The sequence below is a fragment of the Phaseolus vulgaris genome, chromosome 1 (genome assembly GCF_051622355.1).
Source record: "Phaseolus vulgaris cultivar YP4 chromosome 1, ASM5162235v1, whole genome shotgun sequence".
NCBI classification, from domain to species: domain Eukaryota; kingdom Viridiplantae; phylum Streptophyta; class Magnoliopsida; order Fabales; family Fabaceae; genus Phaseolus; species Phaseolus vulgaris.
In genome coordinates, this window is record NC_143498.1 from 35,845,903 (window position 1) to 35,864,227 (window position 18,325).

At 35.0% G+C, this 18,325-nt stretch overlaps 4 protein-coding genes across 6 annotated transcripts; 2 read left to right on the top strand and 2 right to left on the bottom strand.

The window, feature by feature from the left end:
* Positions 1 to 871: 871 nt before the first annotated feature.
* Positions 872 to 5,245, top strand: LOC137813876 (E3 ubiquitin-protein ligase At1g12760). 2 transcript variants are annotated; one of them, XM_068616342.2, is made up of 4 exons: positions 872 to 1,572; positions 2,336 to 2,455; positions 3,725 to 4,019; positions 4,814 to 5,245. In XM_068616342.2, exons 1-4 carry the CDS (start codon positions 1,181 to 1,183, stop codon positions 4,973 to 4,975), a joined length of 969 nt encoding a protein of 322 aa, XP_068472443.1. In that variant the 5' UTR covers positions 872 to 1,180; the 3' UTR covers positions 4,976 to 5,245. The 2 variants fall into 2 exon arrangements, 1 of the variants encoding a protein (XP_068472443.1); XR_016520696.1 differs by having other exon boundaries at positions 881 to 1,572; positions 3,793 to 4,019.
* A 682-nt stretch (positions 5,246 to 5,927) lies between these two features.
* On the bottom strand, positions 5,928 to 6,752 carry PSRP5 (plastid-specific 50S ribosomal protein 5). The gene is made up of 2 exons (XM_068616343.2): positions 6,492 to 6,752; positions 5,928 to 6,402 (listed from the first exon to the last, which is right to left on the bottom strand). The coding sequence occupies exons 1-2, from the start codon at positions 6,583 to 6,585 to the stop codon at positions 6,065 to 6,067; spliced, it is 432 nt and encodes a 143-aa protein (XP_068472444.1). The 5' UTR covers positions 6,586 to 6,752; the 3' UTR covers positions 5,928 to 6,064.
* A 1,261-nt stretch (positions 6,753 to 8,013) lies between these two features.
* Positions 8,014 to 14,595, bottom strand: LOC137813878 (Transducin/WD40 repeat-like superfamily protein). 2 transcript variants are annotated; one of them, XR_016520701.1, is made up of 14 exons: positions 14,357 to 14,595; positions 14,226 to 14,281; positions 13,947 to 14,120; positions 13,739 to 13,853; positions 13,300 to 13,396; positions 13,020 to 13,202; positions 12,838 to 12,893; positions 11,666 to 11,753; positions 11,507 to 11,582; positions 10,279 to 10,378; positions 9,271 to 9,322; positions 8,743 to 8,876; positions 8,506 to 8,593; positions 8,014 to 8,246 (listed from the first exon to the last, which is right to left on the bottom strand). XR_016520701.1 is itself a non-coding variant. In XM_068616344.2 (14 exons), exons 1-14 carry the CDS (start codon positions 14,412 to 14,414, stop codon positions 8,184 to 8,186), a joined length of 1,344 nt encoding a protein of 447 aa, XP_068472445.1. In that variant the 5' UTR covers positions 14,415 to 14,595; the 3' UTR covers positions 8,014 to 8,183. The 2 variants fall into 2 exon arrangements, 1 of the variants encoding a protein (XP_068472445.1); XM_068616344.2 differs by having other exon boundaries at positions 8,743 to 8,880.
* Positions 14,596 to 14,780: 185 nt separating this feature from the next.
* LOC137813879 (Ubiquitin carboxyl-terminal hydrolase family protein) lies at positions 14,781 to 16,673 on the top strand. Its single transcript, XM_068616345.2, has 2 exons — positions 14,781 to 16,223; positions 16,360 to 16,673. Exon 1 carries the CDS (start codon positions 14,781 to 14,783, stop codon positions 16,023 to 16,025), a length of 1,245 nt encoding a protein of 414 aa, XP_068472446.1. The 3' UTR covers positions 16,026 to 16,223; positions 16,360 to 16,673.
* The last annotated feature ends 1,652 nt before the right edge of the window (positions 16,674 to 18,325 follow it).

Consider the following 18,325-nt stretch of genomic DNA (forward strand, 5'->3'; position numbering starts at 1 on the left):
TTTAATTTTATGGGTATTAAATATATTTTCATCACTAATAAAAAAAACCTATCTCACTAGTTCAAAATTAATTTTTATTTGTATATTTTATTTTAAGTAATTTTTTTAATTTTTTTTCAATTTTGATATATTTCTATCTCTAAGTTAGGTTGAAATAAAATTTGAAAAACTAATAATTAAAAATAATGTTAGATCGTAATTTAACTTGTTAATTATAGATCTGAAGAATATTTATATATATTAAATCTATTTATTTCTTATAAATTTTAATCATATGAAAATATTTATCTGGTACTAATTATGATGAGATTAATAATTAATTTAATACAAACAAATTTAATTAAAATTCGTTATCTGTTAATTTTTATGACTATTATTTCACTAAAAGATAGAATTAAAGTGTCATTCCGATAATTTAACTTTTATTGTATGAATTATTAATAGTTGGAAATAAAGCCATTAACAATATTTTTTTTAACAAAAAGACTTAATCAAATTACAAAGTTGTGATGAAAAATTGAAGTTAATAATATACTATAAAAACACATGATTTTTAGTCTATCAAGTTTAATTTTTAATCTAAAGTTCATATGTTAAGTGAATATAATTTGAAAAAAAAAACTTATTCCGGTCGGTTTACACAAAACAGTGTACGTAAACATATTTAGAATAAATTTCTTAAAGAAACAAATAGTTGATGTGATGGAATACATAAAATAAAAGTAGATTATTATACAAATAATTGAAATTAAAATATTTTTAATAGATTTGTTGTTCTTTTTTAATTGTTGAACTAACATTCTTAATTAAAAAAAAGAAAAGAAAAGTTGAATGATGATAAGGTAAAAGTCAAGAAGAGTGGCTAAGTGTGTGCTAATGCACCACCACTACCCACACTCCAACACTCTTTCATTCAATTCTCTAACCCAATTATTAACATAAACTAGCCACGTTCCACTTTAAACAAACAAACGCACCCCGTCCAAGTCCTCTTCTCGATGTGACGTCGTTTCACCTTCCCCAGAACCACCATCACCACTACCACTACCACCCCCACTCACTCTCACTCACACCCATTTCTAATTCCTATTCTTATTCCTATTCCTATTCCATTCATTCCAAATCCAAAACTACTTACAAACCAACCCAAAACCTCACTTTCTTTCTTTTTCTCTCTAATATGGACCAAGACCAGCGCCACGTCAGCGCCACCAGCGCAACTAACAATCCCGTGCTCCGCTGCACCACCGTCTGCACTCTCCCCTTCGCGCGCCTTGTCGCCGCCTCCCGCCGCCGCCTCTTCCTCTCCGACTGTGCTGACCGTCGATCCGATGACGACGACGGCTCTGAGTGCGGCTACTCCCGCGCGGTGTTGGTCCTCGATATGGTCTGGAACCTCGCCTTCGTCGTCGTGGCCGCCGGCGTCCTTCTCTCAACACTGCGCGAGCGGCCGTCCACGCCGCTCAGACTCTGGCTCTGCGGCTACGCGTTCGAGTGCATTCTTCATATGGCTTTCGTCTTCTTTGAATTCCGAAGTGGAGTTCGCGATTCCTTTTCTCACACTACCTATAGGTAACTGCTCTCTTTACTTCACTACCACTAGTTTTTTCTTCAATTCCTGCGTCCACAATTGATTATTTTAATTTTAGTTATTTTTAAAAAAATAAATAAATAATATATATATATATAGATAGATATATGTTTTTCTGTTGAATTTAATGTCTTTTTAATTGACATTGTTCGTGTGTGTGAGGGAGAGGGAGAAGGAGAGAGAGGGAGGCAGATATGACTAGTAGCTATGTGATGTTAGAAATGAAACATGTGATGATGTTGAATTGGTGTGCGTGCGATGATGATTCCTTTCTAATGACGAGTGAAATTGAAGTTAGGGAGAGTTTTTCTGAGGGTATAATTGTACTAATAACGTATTTCTTAAAATTATAAATTATTTATACTTGGAAAATTATTGCTTTCTAAGATTGATAATGGATTATTATTGTGCATTGGAGGAGCTGACTGGCGATTGAGCTTACTTGGTTTTCAATTATTGTTGAGAAATTTGGTGAATGCGTGGAAGGGGAAGTGCTTGTTTTTACTCGAGGCTGTTTCTGTTTCAGATACTGAGACTTGATACCTCGTAGTGATGAACTGAATGTTGTAAGGAGAGAATTTGTTGATAGGTCTTGCAGAGTGTCTGTTATTAGAATACTTTGACCTCCTTCACTCTGTCTTTAGAAGAATAATGGTCATCATTAGTTTTCACTTGTGTGTTCCTTTCAGTTCATATGCATCGGAAGATTGAACTCTCATTTCACTCTATTCTTTTTGTTTTTAGCATTGTGAAGAAGCTAGAGCCTATGAACACTCTGGCATCTTCTGTTTGGTGGGTGTTTGGATTTTATTGGATTGTTGCGGGTGGTCAAGCACTTTTGGAAGATTCTCCGCGGCTCTACTGGTAAGTAATAACTTTAATTTGGATTCTGTTTTGCTTTTCTTGTTTTTTTTGGGGGGGACCAAGGGGTGCTAGATAACCAAAGTTATGTATGCCAAGAAAGCATAAAAGAAGTGGTTAGAATTTGTATAGCTGGGTAAGCTTTTTTATTTACTTTTATTTGATGTAAAACAACAGTTTAAAAAAAAATCATGAATCCTACTTTTCAAAAGTTCCTCCTTAAGTGAGTCCTGGGCAGAATTAGATGGAATCAAATTATACTTAGAAATTTTGTTAAAGGGGTTATTGTAGAATGTTCAACCTTGTGCTCGGGTAATGGAGATAGGAAAGTGATTAGTGAAAGGAGCAATGGAGTGGAGGAATTAATAGGAATAGATAGGGAAGAAAATAATAGCATGAACTGGTGGCTATGATAAATGCAGCAGTAGGTTTGGCAACCACTGGGAAAAGAGAGCGAATTGTATATTTGTGTCGTGCAGAGAAGAGGGGGGATATCATAGAATTTGGCATGGGCTGTGGGAGCCTGGGTAGCCTTTGAAGTTCTTCAGCTTCTTAGTGCTCTGTTCTTTCTTATAGTTATTGTTTGTTGTTTTTACTCTATAGAGGACTCTCTTCCGTTGAAAGGACCTGAGTGAGCACCCTTTGTTAGATAAATAATACTCCGTGAATTTCTGTTTCTATTAGTATAATGTAAGATTTTGTTCTAAACTTCTCCTTAATTTCTTTCAAATTTTGGGAGAATTGAAATGAAGTCAACCACGATCCTCCTTTTCTTCTTTCAGAAATCATCATTATTTCTCAATTCTCTTGGCCAGATAATTTACATTTATCACGCTTTTCCAACCCTGAAATTCGTTGACGAAATTCAATGTTCCTATTGGTTTAACTAAATAACTGTGAAATGATATGACCCATAGTTAGGACTTGGACCAAGAAGATTCATTATCTTGATATTTTACATATAATCCTTACACTGAAATTTGGAGTTACCTTTTCATGACATGGTATTGGTGCACAATGAACTTGTATGCTTGAGTCTGTTTTACTTTTGGAATAGACATCTCATTGAACCTATTGCTTTAGACTTTGTCAAAAATGCTCATCCCCGCCGGAAAAAGTAATTTAGTTTATACAAGTATATAACTATTATTTTAGTATATATAACTAATTCACTAACTGTTTACTTCATCTTCCAATATAGTTTAGTGTTACGTTTTCCAGGTGTATTGAGTATTTGGGATGCTCAATAATATATTTATCACATTTGTGCAGGTTAACAGTGGTCTTTCTAGCCTTTGACATATTTTTTATTATCTTTTGCATTGGGATGGCATGTGTAGTTTTCTTCGCTCTCTTCTGCATCATCCCAATAATAGCTCTAGCTTATGCTATGAAAATCAGAGAAGGCGCATCAGAAGAAGATATCAGGTCACTTCCTATGTATATGTTTAGTCAGTCAAATTCATTGGTGATGGTTGATGACAACAAGAAGCAACTTGTTAATGCAAGAGTAGATTCATGCAATGGAAGCCATATGAGTGAACTTTCTCTCAATTCAGATGATTCTGTGAGTGCTGACTGTATTCTCGTATCTTTCATTCAGTAATTATTTGGTGCTAATATAATTTCGTTGTTTGTTTGTACTTTGTTAGTGGTGTCAGTATCACCACTCTAAAACTTAACATGGAAGAAAGGCACAGTTACAAAGTACAAACAACCAAATTATATCGGGGTGATACTTTGACACCACTAAAAAAACATTCACTTCTCAACTCAAAATAACAATATTTTAATTATATTTATTTTTTCTTTAATTTAAAATATTAATATATATTATTATATTATTAAAGTTTGTTGTTAAGTGAGTGTATATTTTTAGGGTTGTCAAAGTATTCTTTATGTAAGTTTTATTCCCTTAAACTGCGGTGTTTTTTTATACTATTCTGGTATTTTATCTGATTTATCCTTCTTTAATTTCTCAATTGCATTACATTTTTTCTTTATTTTTAATGTATTCATGTCTAAGCTTTTATTGGAAACTGGAATTTTGCTTCTTGTTAAATATCAATATGCATTCTTTTAGTTTTAAATTATATATATAAATCAATAGCGATGATAGAATTTTCAATTTACTGGACTTTCAGTGAGAGAAAAGGCATTAGGGTTGTAACTGACGTTCGACCCCTTTCCGTTGTCTCCACTAAAAAACCCAAATTGGATGTGGAAATTAAAGTTTCTCTTTTAGGGGGAGAATATTGAAATAAAGTTGTTACAACCTGAAATTGATATGTATACAGTTGAAATGCATCTTGAAACTAGTGAACGATAATTAAGTTGGTTGTGATGATTATTATATTGTAGGAATGCTGTATCTGCCTATGTCCATATGCTGATGGAGCAGAAGTGTATCGCCTTCCTTGTACCCACCATTTTCACTGTGAATGCATTGGCCGTTGGCTTCGAACAAAAGCAACCTGCCCACTCTGCAAATTTAATATCCTTAGAGGTGACACGTTGGTTTGACCTTCAGAGACACTGGAGAGCCAAACCATTCGAGATATTCTGCTGACTAGTGTTCGTAAATAATAAGTAGAAAACGAAATGTTCCACCCCTTCAGCTCTTACTGGGTTCTACTCTTAGGATTAGTTTCCATAAATCTCTTACATCTGTAAGTGCAAAATGTTAATTTTATGACGGGGTATGTAAATATTGTCCCACCGTGGAGAGGGTCTCCCCATAATTTGAACTTACAATACAAGGGGTGTCTTATAAAAACATTTTTCTGTACAGAATTCCCTTTCTGTTTGAGCACTTTACCCACCTCCTCCATTCAATAAATTAGAGACTTGAGCCCTTAAAACTATAAAATAGTAGGATGGCAATGGGAGAAGAGAGGCAAATAATGAACGTAATGGATCTTGGATAATGCGCATTTGAATTCTCACTTCTTCACCCTTTCTGATGGACTAAACTTCTTCATGTGTGAAAATGTTGGATCATCGAGTATACTATACGAAATACTCCTCTCACGGAATGTATGAAGAGTTTTTTGTACACTGATATTTCATCACAAATCATCATGTATATATTAAGTTGTTTAAAGTTATCAAGTAACTACTTCAAAATAATATATATATTAACTCACACGGAATGTTTGAAGAGTTTTTTTTACACTGATATTTTCACCACAAATCATCATATTGTTAGTTAACAAGTAACTACTTCAAAAATTATATATATAATCCTTTCTAATTAGTTTGCATTGTGAATTAAACCGTGTGTAGATTACTTAACCTGCAAATATAGTAGAAAACAAATTCCCAAGCAATCCAACCAAGATGCAAAATGGAATTCATAAAGGTAGCATATGTTCATCCATTGTGTATAGCAGAAAAACTCATTAAGATTCATCCATTTTGGTGATAAGACAATAATGTTAACATGGATTCCAAATCAAAACCCTAATTCACCAAATTGCCGAAAGCTGAACAGACGAAAATTAATATATTTGTCAAAATACACAGTGGATAGCAAAACAACAAATTAAAGTGAAAATAAAATGAGAATGCCTGCAAAAAAGCAGATTGAAATTAAATAGTTTTCATAGATGATCATACATTCTTCAATTTCTTCATCTTAGAAGGTGGCCATCTACCCTTCTTCCTCAACTTGCGCTTCCTAAGAAGCCGTTTCCTCCGCAACCTTATCTTCTTCGCCAGCTTCATCCTCAGCTTCTGCTCCTCTCTCTCTTTCACCTTTGACTCCAAAGGAAGCTTCTCCACACTAACGCCACTCTCCTTCTCGCTCTCCACCGGAGGAAGCGCTTCCGCCGGCGAACTAGAGCCTTCCGCGGCGGCGGAGACAATCAACGCGCATTTCTTCCCTCTGGGTCCCGTAATTCGAACTCCGTTCAAGGGCTTCGAGGGCAGAGCCACGAGTACTCTTGAAGCTGTCACAGTTGGAGAAAATTAAGAATGGAAAAACAAGAAAATGTATTTGGGAGAAATGAAGGTAAAAGAGAGAAAGAGAAGTAGTTACCAGTGGTTATGGGAAGTGCGAGAATGGAGGAAGAAGAGGGGAATGAAGATTGGAGAGGGGAGAGTGAGAGGGAATTGAAAGAGAGGAGTGCCATGGTTTTTGATTTTGTGTTTCAAAAGTTGTTTTGGGGAAATGAAGAAAAAGAGAATTGGAAATGGATTTTAGGATAAGCTACGCCATGGTGTGTGTTCTCTCCACTCACCAACTTTCTCTCTCTATATATATATATATACTCTCTCTCTATATATATATATATAAAGCAGATACCCTGTAATAATAAATAAATATATATAAAGCAGATACCCTGTAATAATAAATAAACATATTAAGTATTGTTTGTGGGGGTGGTTAAATGTTAGTTTAGGATTGGAACATTAAGAAATTATTTTACTGTTTAGACAGATTTTTTTTAAATAATAAAAAATTAAAAGTAAAACTTTTAAATTGAAGCTAGTTTTGCTGAAAAGGAATGACTATTTGATCTTCATGGATATTTAAAATAGGAAAATGATTACATATTCCATATGTTTTGCCCTAAACAATGTTTACATGTGAAGTATAAAAAAATGATAATTAAGACTTTTTGTTGTATATTCAACTTTTATAAATTAACAAAATTAGTTATATATCACAGGAAGATAGTTGAGAACAATGGATGCGAAATTATTTGAGTCTATAAAATAATTTTTGGTGAACTGATTGTAAAGAGTGGGCAAATAATGAAAAAAAACTTACGAAATATACTTAGTCTTAGGAATGGTATATAATTTTAAAAACTAATTTTTAACATTTTAATGCTATTGTCATTATTCTTCATTATGAAATGAGAAAAAAAAAATTATATTCTCATGTTATGAAATGAAAAAGTCATAAATTCTCATTTTATTCATTATTAATATTTATAATAACCATTTCCAACGAGATGCATGGTAAAAAAAATGTGAACACATTACTTTTATGTCAAAATTAAATTAGGGAAAAATTCATAAGCAGTAACTAAGAAAGTTGAAAACACAGAGGATATTAAAGCTGTTTAGCAATGAAAGTAATCGGTTCAGTTTTCAAAACCGTGAGAACCATTCTGAAAATCGATTTACTTTGATTTGATTGAGATAATGATAAAATTTTAAAAATTTAAATTTTATAACGTTATCATAATAAAATAACAAATATTCAGAATAAATTAGATTATATATATATATATATATATATTAAAAATAAAAAGAAATTGAACCAAACTAATTGGGTTACTGATTATTGACTGATCCAGTCAAATCTATTGAATGTTTGATTAGGACTAAAGAGATAAGGATGTGTTGGGAGTGTTTAGAGTGAATTGAAGCAGTAATAGAAAAGGACATGATATGATATTATTTGCCTTTTAAATGTTTGGTTGATCTATTCTGGTTAATGACAAGCTCACCATAAAAATATAATATATTTGCAAATATAGATGGAGTTGGATGGTACAATCATCTATAAAATTTGTAGAAAAATTACTACACTCAAACCCAAAGCCATATGATGAATAAATGGCACATCCATTATGAATGATTTTTTATAGAAGTTAGAATCCAATTACCATCCCTATATTTTCAAGGTAAAACAACTAAAGTAATCCAAAAAATTGAATTAATGACACTAACTTCCAATTTCTCCAAATCAACCAACAAAATTTCACAGAAATGCTCGTCATGGAAGCATATGGGAACGAAACAAGAGGGGGTAAGTGCAACAAAACCCACTGCTCCAGCACTGCAGGAAAACAAAACACAGAACTTAAATGTGTGCAGTAAGAACTACTACCAAAATAGGACAATGAAACCCCAAATTATCTATGAAGACTCCAAATTATCATATTTTCTTTAGTTTTTTCTTCTAGTTTTAAGGGCAGTGGAAAAATGTGATAGAACACATCTACAATAAATTATGATATCAGCATATCTTACTATAGAAAAGTTATTTGAAAAGAAAATAGAAATAATAACAGCAGTTAAATTCAATGTAGCCTCACCACAGAAAGCAATGGTCCCTGCTTAAACTTTCCATGAAATGAAAACGTGATTGGCTTCGGACTGTCTCCAGGCCCTCTAATAAATCCACTAAAACACATAATTGGAAGGGAAAACAATGTCAAATGACTGTACAGAGAAATGTTAATAAGAAAAATCCAGCATTAAAATAATCAAAAAGACTCTTGACATAAAATAACAGAGATCAGTAATTGAACCATTTTCAACCATGAACTCACATTAAAGATGTAGACATAATACGTGTCCTTCTTGTATCATATATGGCGATCAGTCCCCTGTACATGTCATCTCCACCTTTAAAAGACACAGCCAATCGCTCCCCTGAATTATCCCATGCTATCTTTTCAATTCCCTGACTGAATGAAATAATATAAGATAACCAATGGCCATAGTTTCTAACAAAGCAAACGTGATATCATGTAGATCCAATAGGCTTGAAACATTATTTAAAAAGACACTACGTCTGATCTGATGGGTTTTTTCTGCAAAAATAGTTTTGCATTTAAGACGTGACATAATTCACATAATCATTTCTCTCCATAACATCCTATCAAATATGGTTTGGGCAGGGTAGATGTAAGTATGCCATCTTGCTTTTGTAAGCACAGACTGTCATTAGAATTTGAACCATGACCTCCAGGTTACAGTCCTAGGAACTGGTTCAGAAGGATTTAATAGAATGACGAGACTTTAGGATCACATTCAAGGAATTATTATTCAAGATAAAAACATAACTTCATCTTTACCTGCCTGTCAATGATAATATTTCCGGCAAATTAACAGGTAAAAGCTGAGCATCTGGAAAGTCAAGGAAGAGAAATTATCAATATATGACATTTCAGAAAGAAAAAACAAAACCAAAATAACTTGAAAATTGCAAAACATGAATGCTACAACAACCACATACATTAATATTAAAAATGAATTGAGGTTAAAACTAAGACTTCAGACAGAGGGTCTTGAGAATAACCGGTTCAAAATTTGAAGGCATGCTTCTATTGATTTAGCAGAACAAGAATAAATGTAAACTCCCTAATGTCCTTGCAAGTTACAAATGAGTTTACTAATTCCTGCATCTTCCTTACTGAGCACTTTTCAGGGGTAGACCATGAACCAATTAAACTTCCCCTTTTCCATCAGGGATAACACTTGACATATTTAGTTTCACTCACCTAATACGTGTTCACCAGAAACACATTTTAATAATAAATCCACATCATCTCCAATATCAACAATCTACTAATCCAATCAATTTAAATAGTTTATGCTGTTGGAATGTTTTACCTTAAAATTTTTCTGTCAGAATGTATTACTTGAAGTGCACCCACAGCAGAGGTCATGCGTGTTTTTTCATGGCCATAGTTTTGGCGTGGAGGTTCTGGGTTATAATCATACAGTGAATTTGGGAATATATTTTACATTGTTCCATCTCAATCACTTTTCCCTTTTCCATCCAAGTCACAACTTTTTTTTTATTATTACGGAAAAGAGTGTTTGTCATGGTCTTTGTTGTCAGCCTTTTTATGGCAGTGTCTCACTATAAATAGACTTTATAGGTCAGAGACTCACATTTATCCCAGACCCTTTTTAATATATTCTATTTCCCTCTCTATCTAACTTTTCCCTTTTCAATTTAGTTCCTATATTTCAATGCCACATTTTCATTTGTGCATTATCAATATAGCTAAGATACGAAACGTCAAAAAACAATAAACAACTTAACATAATATCTATCAGCCAAAAAGGTCAGATACCTAACGAGGGAGGCTTTGATGTAAAGTGAACAGATCCCAAAGTTGACGATTGAGAAAATGCAAGAAGTATCATACACCCATCTGGATCCCATGTTGCACCCTGATAACACATCATTGAATCATTTTTTCATAGATATCATCGTACCTTGTTGCACTCAAGATATATGAACACTAAATGGGCATTACCTGATAGCTATCACAAGAATAAAACTGTGCCAATTACTTAGATTATACAAAAAATGCTAAGCTTTTCCACCATTGAATCATTTTTTCATAGATATCATCGTACCTTGTTGCACTCAAGATATATGAACACTAATTAACTCCTAGTTTAAACAGAAGGGAATGTATATGTATTAGGTAAAATGCATGATTTTCTTCTACAAGAATAGGAATGATGGAACATGTGTATAATACGTTCATTTCAATTGTAATTAAGGAGCTGTTTTGATGGCTCATTATAGAGGTTCTAGTAGAACAGAGGGTAAAATAACGGTGCAGTGTATTGGAGAGTTTGGCTGCAGAAAAATGTTCCTATTTTTATGGGTGTGTATGGCCCTAAACTTTCTTTTGGTATAAAATTAGGTTTAAGGCTTCTTTTCTGTCTTCTACTGATGGTTTATTCAAGGAGTCACTGTTATTTCAGATTTGTAGGAGTTATCGACCTTTGTGGATTCTCAGGGCAGTTTAGTTTAAGCAAATTGTGTCTCTATATTCACAAACAATTAGAAAAAATGTCAATTTGTTTTCACTTTAATTCCAGTTTTAAGAATTTGTACAAAAAACAGTGAAAAATATGTTAGTTTTTTTTTTTCTCCAAAGAAAGGGTAGATTGCAATTAGCTATAAGAGATTCTTTTTTGACTCTATGTTAATTCAGCTCCTTAATCACTTAAATAATCCTTTATCCCTTCTATGGTTCTAGGGAAGATATTTCATCATCCTACAATGGACATTCTTTCTTGATAATAAATTCATCTTTTTTTATCATCTTTTATTGCAAAAGCAACATAGTCCATCACCCTAAATTAAAAAGGCATATTATAGCTCTTATATTTTAAGTACCACCTCAAGAATTTTAGCACTGAATACTATTGAAGATGATTCTATTTATACTATCAACATATTGCCAAACATATCAACACACTGAAGATGGTTAAGGACTAAATGCCATTTGCTATAAATAGGTCATCATAGTGCATCAAAACATGGATGTAAATATCATTTACCTTGACAAAACCACTTGTTGATGACCATTGTTCTGATGTCCATGTGTTTGTCTCCCAAAGATAAAATGTTCCATCACTGAACGAGAAAATAAAGATGAGGGTGTGAATAATAAACAGTACATGTTCAATAAATAATTCATGTTTCACTTTTTGCATTACAATTTTGAAACAAAGAAGTAATCTCCAGTAGGTGACCACTTCAGCATTGATATGCCTCCCAATCCACGTCGAATTGGTGTCCCCACACCTATATATAACATGGAAAATAACCAGAGATTCAGAAATTAGAGAACACCATTAGAGCTTAAGATTTGGTTATCATAATGGCATTATGACAATCTAAACTTTTGTGGTCTCATAGCCAGTCCCAAATTCAAGTAAATGGTTTTTTAGGCCCTTGACATGTAAAAACATGTTGATATCCTGGACATGAACTACTCGTGACAGATAGAAAATTGCTAAAAAGAGATCTCATGGTAACTAATATATCCTAGACTTTGATTTCTAACTGAGCCCAACAACATCATTTGACATACGTAATGGACCTCAGCTAGTGAGATGCTGATAAAAAAAAACAAAAAAAACCTCAGCTAGTGAGATAAGATAATCATCATTGTAGCTGATGAACAACAAAAATGCCAATCTAGAAATAGACACAGTCCTCCCCCTCCATGCTAGAAACTATCAATCTAACAACTCAGAATCAACATAGCATACATAACTAGCGAGACGGGACTTTCATTGATTCTTATTTTGCTCAAAAAGGTTGTGAAGGGAGGTTACCTCATTCCAGGGTCAGTCACACCACCAAGCCTCAATAAGGGTTTACAGTGCTACTTAAACTTACATATGACCTTGTGAACAAATTACCAGTAACCACCAGTAAGAATGGGACCAAGGACCTGTACAGTTGATGTAATTTCATCTTACCAATTGAGCCTAGCTTCATTGACAACATTGATCAATTGGTAAGATCAGATTACATCAACTCAAAGTTAAGTTCACACAAGAAAATTATATTTAAGAATTAAAAAGGGTGTATTTCTCCATATTAACTTGCACAAGCAAACTTGGTCTATGGTCCATCAGATCCTATCTTCCGTATGTTAATGTGTCGTTTAGTTCATCAGTCTAGGTTGTAACATGCAATTTAGGGTACTTTCGATATCACCTCTAAATTGAGGGAGAACAACTCAGGCAGAAAAAGAAAAAAGAAAAATCCAGAAAGAATTTTAAGCATATTCAGCATATTAGTAACATCACTGAACAGCAAGGATCTTTCAAAGTAAAGTGAAAGAAAACACTTAAGGAAGCAAAGATCTTCATCATACCTTGAGCAAAATCCCACACTGTGAATGAGGAGCTTTCATATGAACCAGATGCTAAGTATGTAAAAATAGGTTAAGAAAAAGTATGGTTGAGTACATGCAATTTAAAAAGAAAAATACATATCTTCTTGCATTGGGAAACACAGAAGAACCCAAAAAATAAGGACTTTCAAAATATATAAGGATATCTTCCATCCGGGCTCCAAGTGAGAGCAATAACATGCTCATGGTATGGACTTCGAAGAAAGTCAACAAGGACATACCGATTTCCTGAGTTTCTAGACAAACTTCCTAAAAAGGAAGCAGCACCAGATCTAAGAGATGCAGCATTTCCAGGATAAGAAGCAGCCCAGATGCAAATTCCACCCCTGCAACAGTAAACCCAATTCCAGTAAACAAGAAAGCACAGTCTCGACCAATTGACATTGCATTCATCATAACAACCACACAGAGACAAAACCTCACTTGCAACCCACAGCAAGCATTTTCCCACCATTGGGCCTCCACTCCAGCACCCTAACGTCTCTCTGTGACTCATTCGCCAAAATACTCGGATTCCCCTCTATTTACAATGCCAGAATATCAATCAGCATTTACTAAACAAAAATAACAATAACTAAGACCTTGTTTGGATAAACTTTTCAATTGAACACCAATAGAAAGAAAAAAATAAGATAAAATGAAATAAGCTTCTCCCACAAGTTAAATTACAGAAGATCTATGATATAGCTTTTCCAAAAGCTTATTTTAACTCGTGAATAAGCTAATTTAAACTTATGGGAATAACTTACACTTATTTTACCTTCTTATTTTCTTCTCCTGAAAGTGTCTATGGATAATTTATCCAAACAAGACCTAAACAAGCTACCAATAACAGCTCACATGACCATAACAAGTTAAGTACCAGACTGTTGGTAATCACGAACCAAAACTTGTGTTGGGGCAGAAATAAAAGCAATGATATGCTTATTAGGGTGCCAGCTTACTCCTTGGAGATCAACCTCCGGCAACAAATGCACCTAGCCAACAATTAACATTAGTAACACCAAACTATCAAACTACTTTAAATTACACCGTAATGCAAATAGTGAGACCAATCAGGCACATCATACAACGTTAGGGTAAAAGAGGTGTCCGAGATAGGTGTTCACAAGCCCTTGCAAGAGTGCCACCGGACCTTTCCTCTGAACGCTTTCTCCAGCGGTGTTCTCCGTCGCCGTTGCTCCTTCCTGATCGGAAGCGTCGCTCTCCAGAGAGTGAAAGGGAACTGGACTGAACACCGATCCCTAATATAGAAAAAGGAAATAATGATAATGAATAAAATGGGGGAAACAACATCGGGAAGAAGAGAATCGAGGGAATTGGGAAATGTGTATGATGCGATTGGTTACAAGGATTTTTCCATAGGTTTGGTTTGCTCGATCTTCGGAGAGAGCGTCCACGGTGACTGCAGAAAAAATTTCCAGTCAGAGAAGCGAATCAATAGGAAGTGAGTGAGAGAGAGAAAGAGAGAGAGAGTTACTTAGGTCACGATTGAGTTCGCACAGAGTGAGTGAACCAGGAGGAGGAAAGGAAGCCATGTTTGTTTGGTTCCCGTTAGAGAGAAAGTAGGGTTTTAGCTTTGATTCACCTTAGTTTTCCCGCTTTCTTCTACCCTTAAGATGATATACACTAAATTATTGTATTAATTTTTTCAATTAGCATTAAAAACTTCATTTTTATTATTAATGATATTGTTAACCTTTTTTTCCCTCACACTTCAACACTCTCTCCTTCACACTTTTCAAAACCCCCGAACCCTTTTTTCTTCACCCTTTTGTCATCGGAATCCGCAGGTTTGGAGAAAATGTCGGCGACGAGGACGTGGGTTCTCATTAATAACTTGTAAGTTAATCCTCCCTGAACCAATAACTTGGTTAGCAACAGCTTGTAAGTAGTTCAATGCAATGAATCTCTTGCATAGTCCCAGACACAGGTTCCTCTCACCCTTTACCCTCTTCATCCAACGCCGATGGAAGAAACCCACCGTTTCCGCCCGAACCCGTTTGGAGGACAGAGTACGAGACCCCCACTTCGACAAACTCATGAATCAACTCAAAAGACTCTACCTTGTCCTCAAAATCCACCACCTCATGTCCACCCGCAAGCGCGCTCCCTTCGTCTCCCTCACCCTCATGTCCCGCTGGCGAAACATCCTCGGACTCAATGTCCCTGTGGGCCCCTTCCTCCACAAATACCCTCACGTGTTCCACGTCTTTGTCCACCCTCTCAGGAGGAACACGTGCTGCAGGGTCACAAAAAAGATGAAAGAGTTGATCTTGCTAGAAAGGGTGGTGGTGAAGCAGCAGGAGATGGAGGCTGTGAAGAGGGTGAAGAAGTTATTGATGATGTCTGTGAGTGGCACTCTTCGTTTGCACGCTTTGAGGATGATCAGGAGGGAACTGGGTCTCCCTGAGGATTTCAGAGAGTCCATTCTTGGGAAATTCAGTGGGGATTTTAAATTGATTGGTTTGGAGGTTGTGGAATTGGTTGATTGCGATGCGGAATTGGGATTGGCTGAGGTTGAGAAATGGAGGGAGAGAGAGTACATAGAGAAGTGGTTGAGTGAGTTTGAGACCCAGTTTGCATTTCCCATTAGTTTCCCAACTGGGTTTAAGATTGAGAGAGGGTTTAGAGAGAGGTTGAAGAATTGGCAGAGGCTTTCATACACTAAGCCTTTTGAGCGGAAGGAGGTTGTTAGGGTGCGGACATGTGGAGGGATTGAGCGGTATGAGAAGAGGGCTGTGGCTGTTCTTCATGAGCTATTGAGCTTGACTGTGGAGAAAATGGTTGAGGTTGATCAACTGGTTCATTTTCGGAGAGACTTGGGTATCGAAGTTAATCTGCGTGAATTGCTGCTAAGGCACCCTGGTATATTTTACATATCAACTAAAGGGAAGACTCTAACTGTTTTTCTTAGGGAAGCATATGTTAAAGGGGGTTTGATTGAACCGAATCCCGTGTATGAGGCACGTAGGAATATATTGGATCTTGTATTGTTAGGGTGTAGGAAAACTAGACAATTGTTGGCTGGTGATGAGGCTAAGGAAGAGAGTAATGTTGTGGTCTGTGAAATGAATGAGGAAGGTGAAAAACAAGGGGATTGGGTGGTTCCTTTCTTGGAGAATTTTGAGGAGAGTAGATCCCCTTGATGCTGTGTGTGAAGGTAGCAGATGCAGCATGTTTGAAGAGATTGTGAAAATGGTTTCGGGTTTATGGAGTTCATTGCCTTTGACTTCTATTTCCTTGTGCAGTGTTTCATTTGCATTCTATTGATCTCGATAGAGATTCATGTGGTAGCTAGGTGAAACATACTACACGGTGGACAAATCAGCTCCTTTGTGTTAAAGGTGTGCACTTCTCCTGCTTGTAGGATGTTCTCCAGTTGACTCATGAATCTGGCTCCTATACTCTCTCTACTCTTTTTACATGCTCCTTCTCTTTTCAACTTTCTCTGATTCAAATTTCAAACTGTGAATCATCCAGTTGAAGAGCTATAGAGCCTTTACATTGACAGTTTCTTGTACAAGATGCTTAGAACATCTGGAAGAACAATTATGATGAAAGTCTTCTCGACTAGAAAGGGGGAATTAGAGACATCTTTTTTACCACTTCACTGCAGAACAGGTTATGCAATATGAACCCATACAGCAATATCTTTATCATATGAGTTGTCTTTGGTTGCTATACTAACTCAAACTTGTTGAAATTAAAGGACTATAAATTACTGATTTTCAGTTTTGTCTTTCCTCTTGTATTAGTTATAGGAAATTAATTAATATTTGAAGGTTTGGGTAACACTTTGCTTCCCATTGCTTATATATCTATTGATTCATTATATTTATTCAACTAAAGTAGGGACAATTTAATTATGGTTTCAAGAGAATATATATACTCACTCACTTAGAGATATTCAAAATAACCAGTTCCATTGTCAGTCCAATAGTTCCAAATATCATCGAAATGTCCAGGTCTCTCTTCCCATGGTCAAATTGTATCTTTCCACTGATATGTTTTGCAGTTGATCACCTTCAACATAAGTACCACCTAATGCAGTAATATTGACAAATAGTGTTAGGTCTTAAGAGATTTTACTTTACACAAAGTTTAGAAGAAAGAAATATTATGCTATTCCAAGAGTTAAGATAAAACCAATATTTGTTGACACAAATAGTAACCAGGTCCCTTTTAACTAGGTGGTTCGAGATTTGAATCCTAATGATATCACTTAGAATATAAAATAAACCAAATTGGGAGGGAATACCTTCACCTTGTGTAGATCTCCCACCATGATACAGTTTCTTTTTTAATTACTTATAATTGTCCAGAAATTGATTTAAAATTTTACTCAAATGAATTAGTTAGGTAAGAATGCAGCTTTAGGTACCCAAAAATATAAAGTTACAAATTAAGTTGTATAGCAAACCTCACTTTGCAAACACAGAATTTGGACATACCAGGAAATCTGAGAAATTTAGGTTTCAAATCTGCCACCATTTGAAAAAGGTCCTTTCTGAAGCCATGGCCATTTTTCGAGAGAAAAATGAAGTAGCGTAAAGGGAAAATGGTCAGGTACCAAGCGTAGTAGGAAATATCAGAATTTAGGCTGAAGTTTTTTGAATAATAAGCACTAAAACGATGGAATAAATATTAAATCTATAAAATTTAAGTAATAAATATCTACATTCGTTGATTTATAAGGTGTGATTCTTTATTCTACTAACCATATGAGTGTCCAATGGCATTGCTGACACCTGGTCTAACAAGAATCTCCCTTCACTGGTTGTGGTTATTTGAAGACTAGAATAGTTGTTGAATAATTAGGAGATAATTATTACGTAATTAAGTGCAGATTTCATTCTCTATTTATTAGGACAAATTTGATATCTTTTAGTTCTTTGATTTGATTTGTATAGCTTTAATTACTTATTATTTTTTTGCTTAATTAGATTGTAAATAGTCTATAAATTGAGACTGTAATCACATTTGTAAAGACATCTCAAAAATATATTTCATCTATTTCTTTCAACTTGGTATCAGAACTCCAGAACTCCTGATCTAGGAGACTCTGTTTTTGCAATCTTTTTTGCAGTCTTCATAGCTGTAATTATTTTTCTGGGCAGCCTTCATTGTTGTAATTACTTTTTTTGGACAACCTTAATTATTGCAATTGTTTTTTTTCCTTTTCTTTTCTCCATTGACCACCACCTTGCACCATTTACTGTCACTGCCATCGCCACTGCCAACCGTCAATCATCGCTGTCGACCGCCGGAAACTGTCACCGGCCTCTGGAAACTGCCGCCGAAAACTGTTGTCGGAGAATTTTTCCGATGAACTTTTTTTTTGTGAATAGGATCAAATTTTGCTAATCTCTAAAGCTCAGTTGGTTTTGAGCTCTCATGGACTCCCTTAGTAAGACATCTAGCTATTGTTCCTTAACTATGAGTGGTA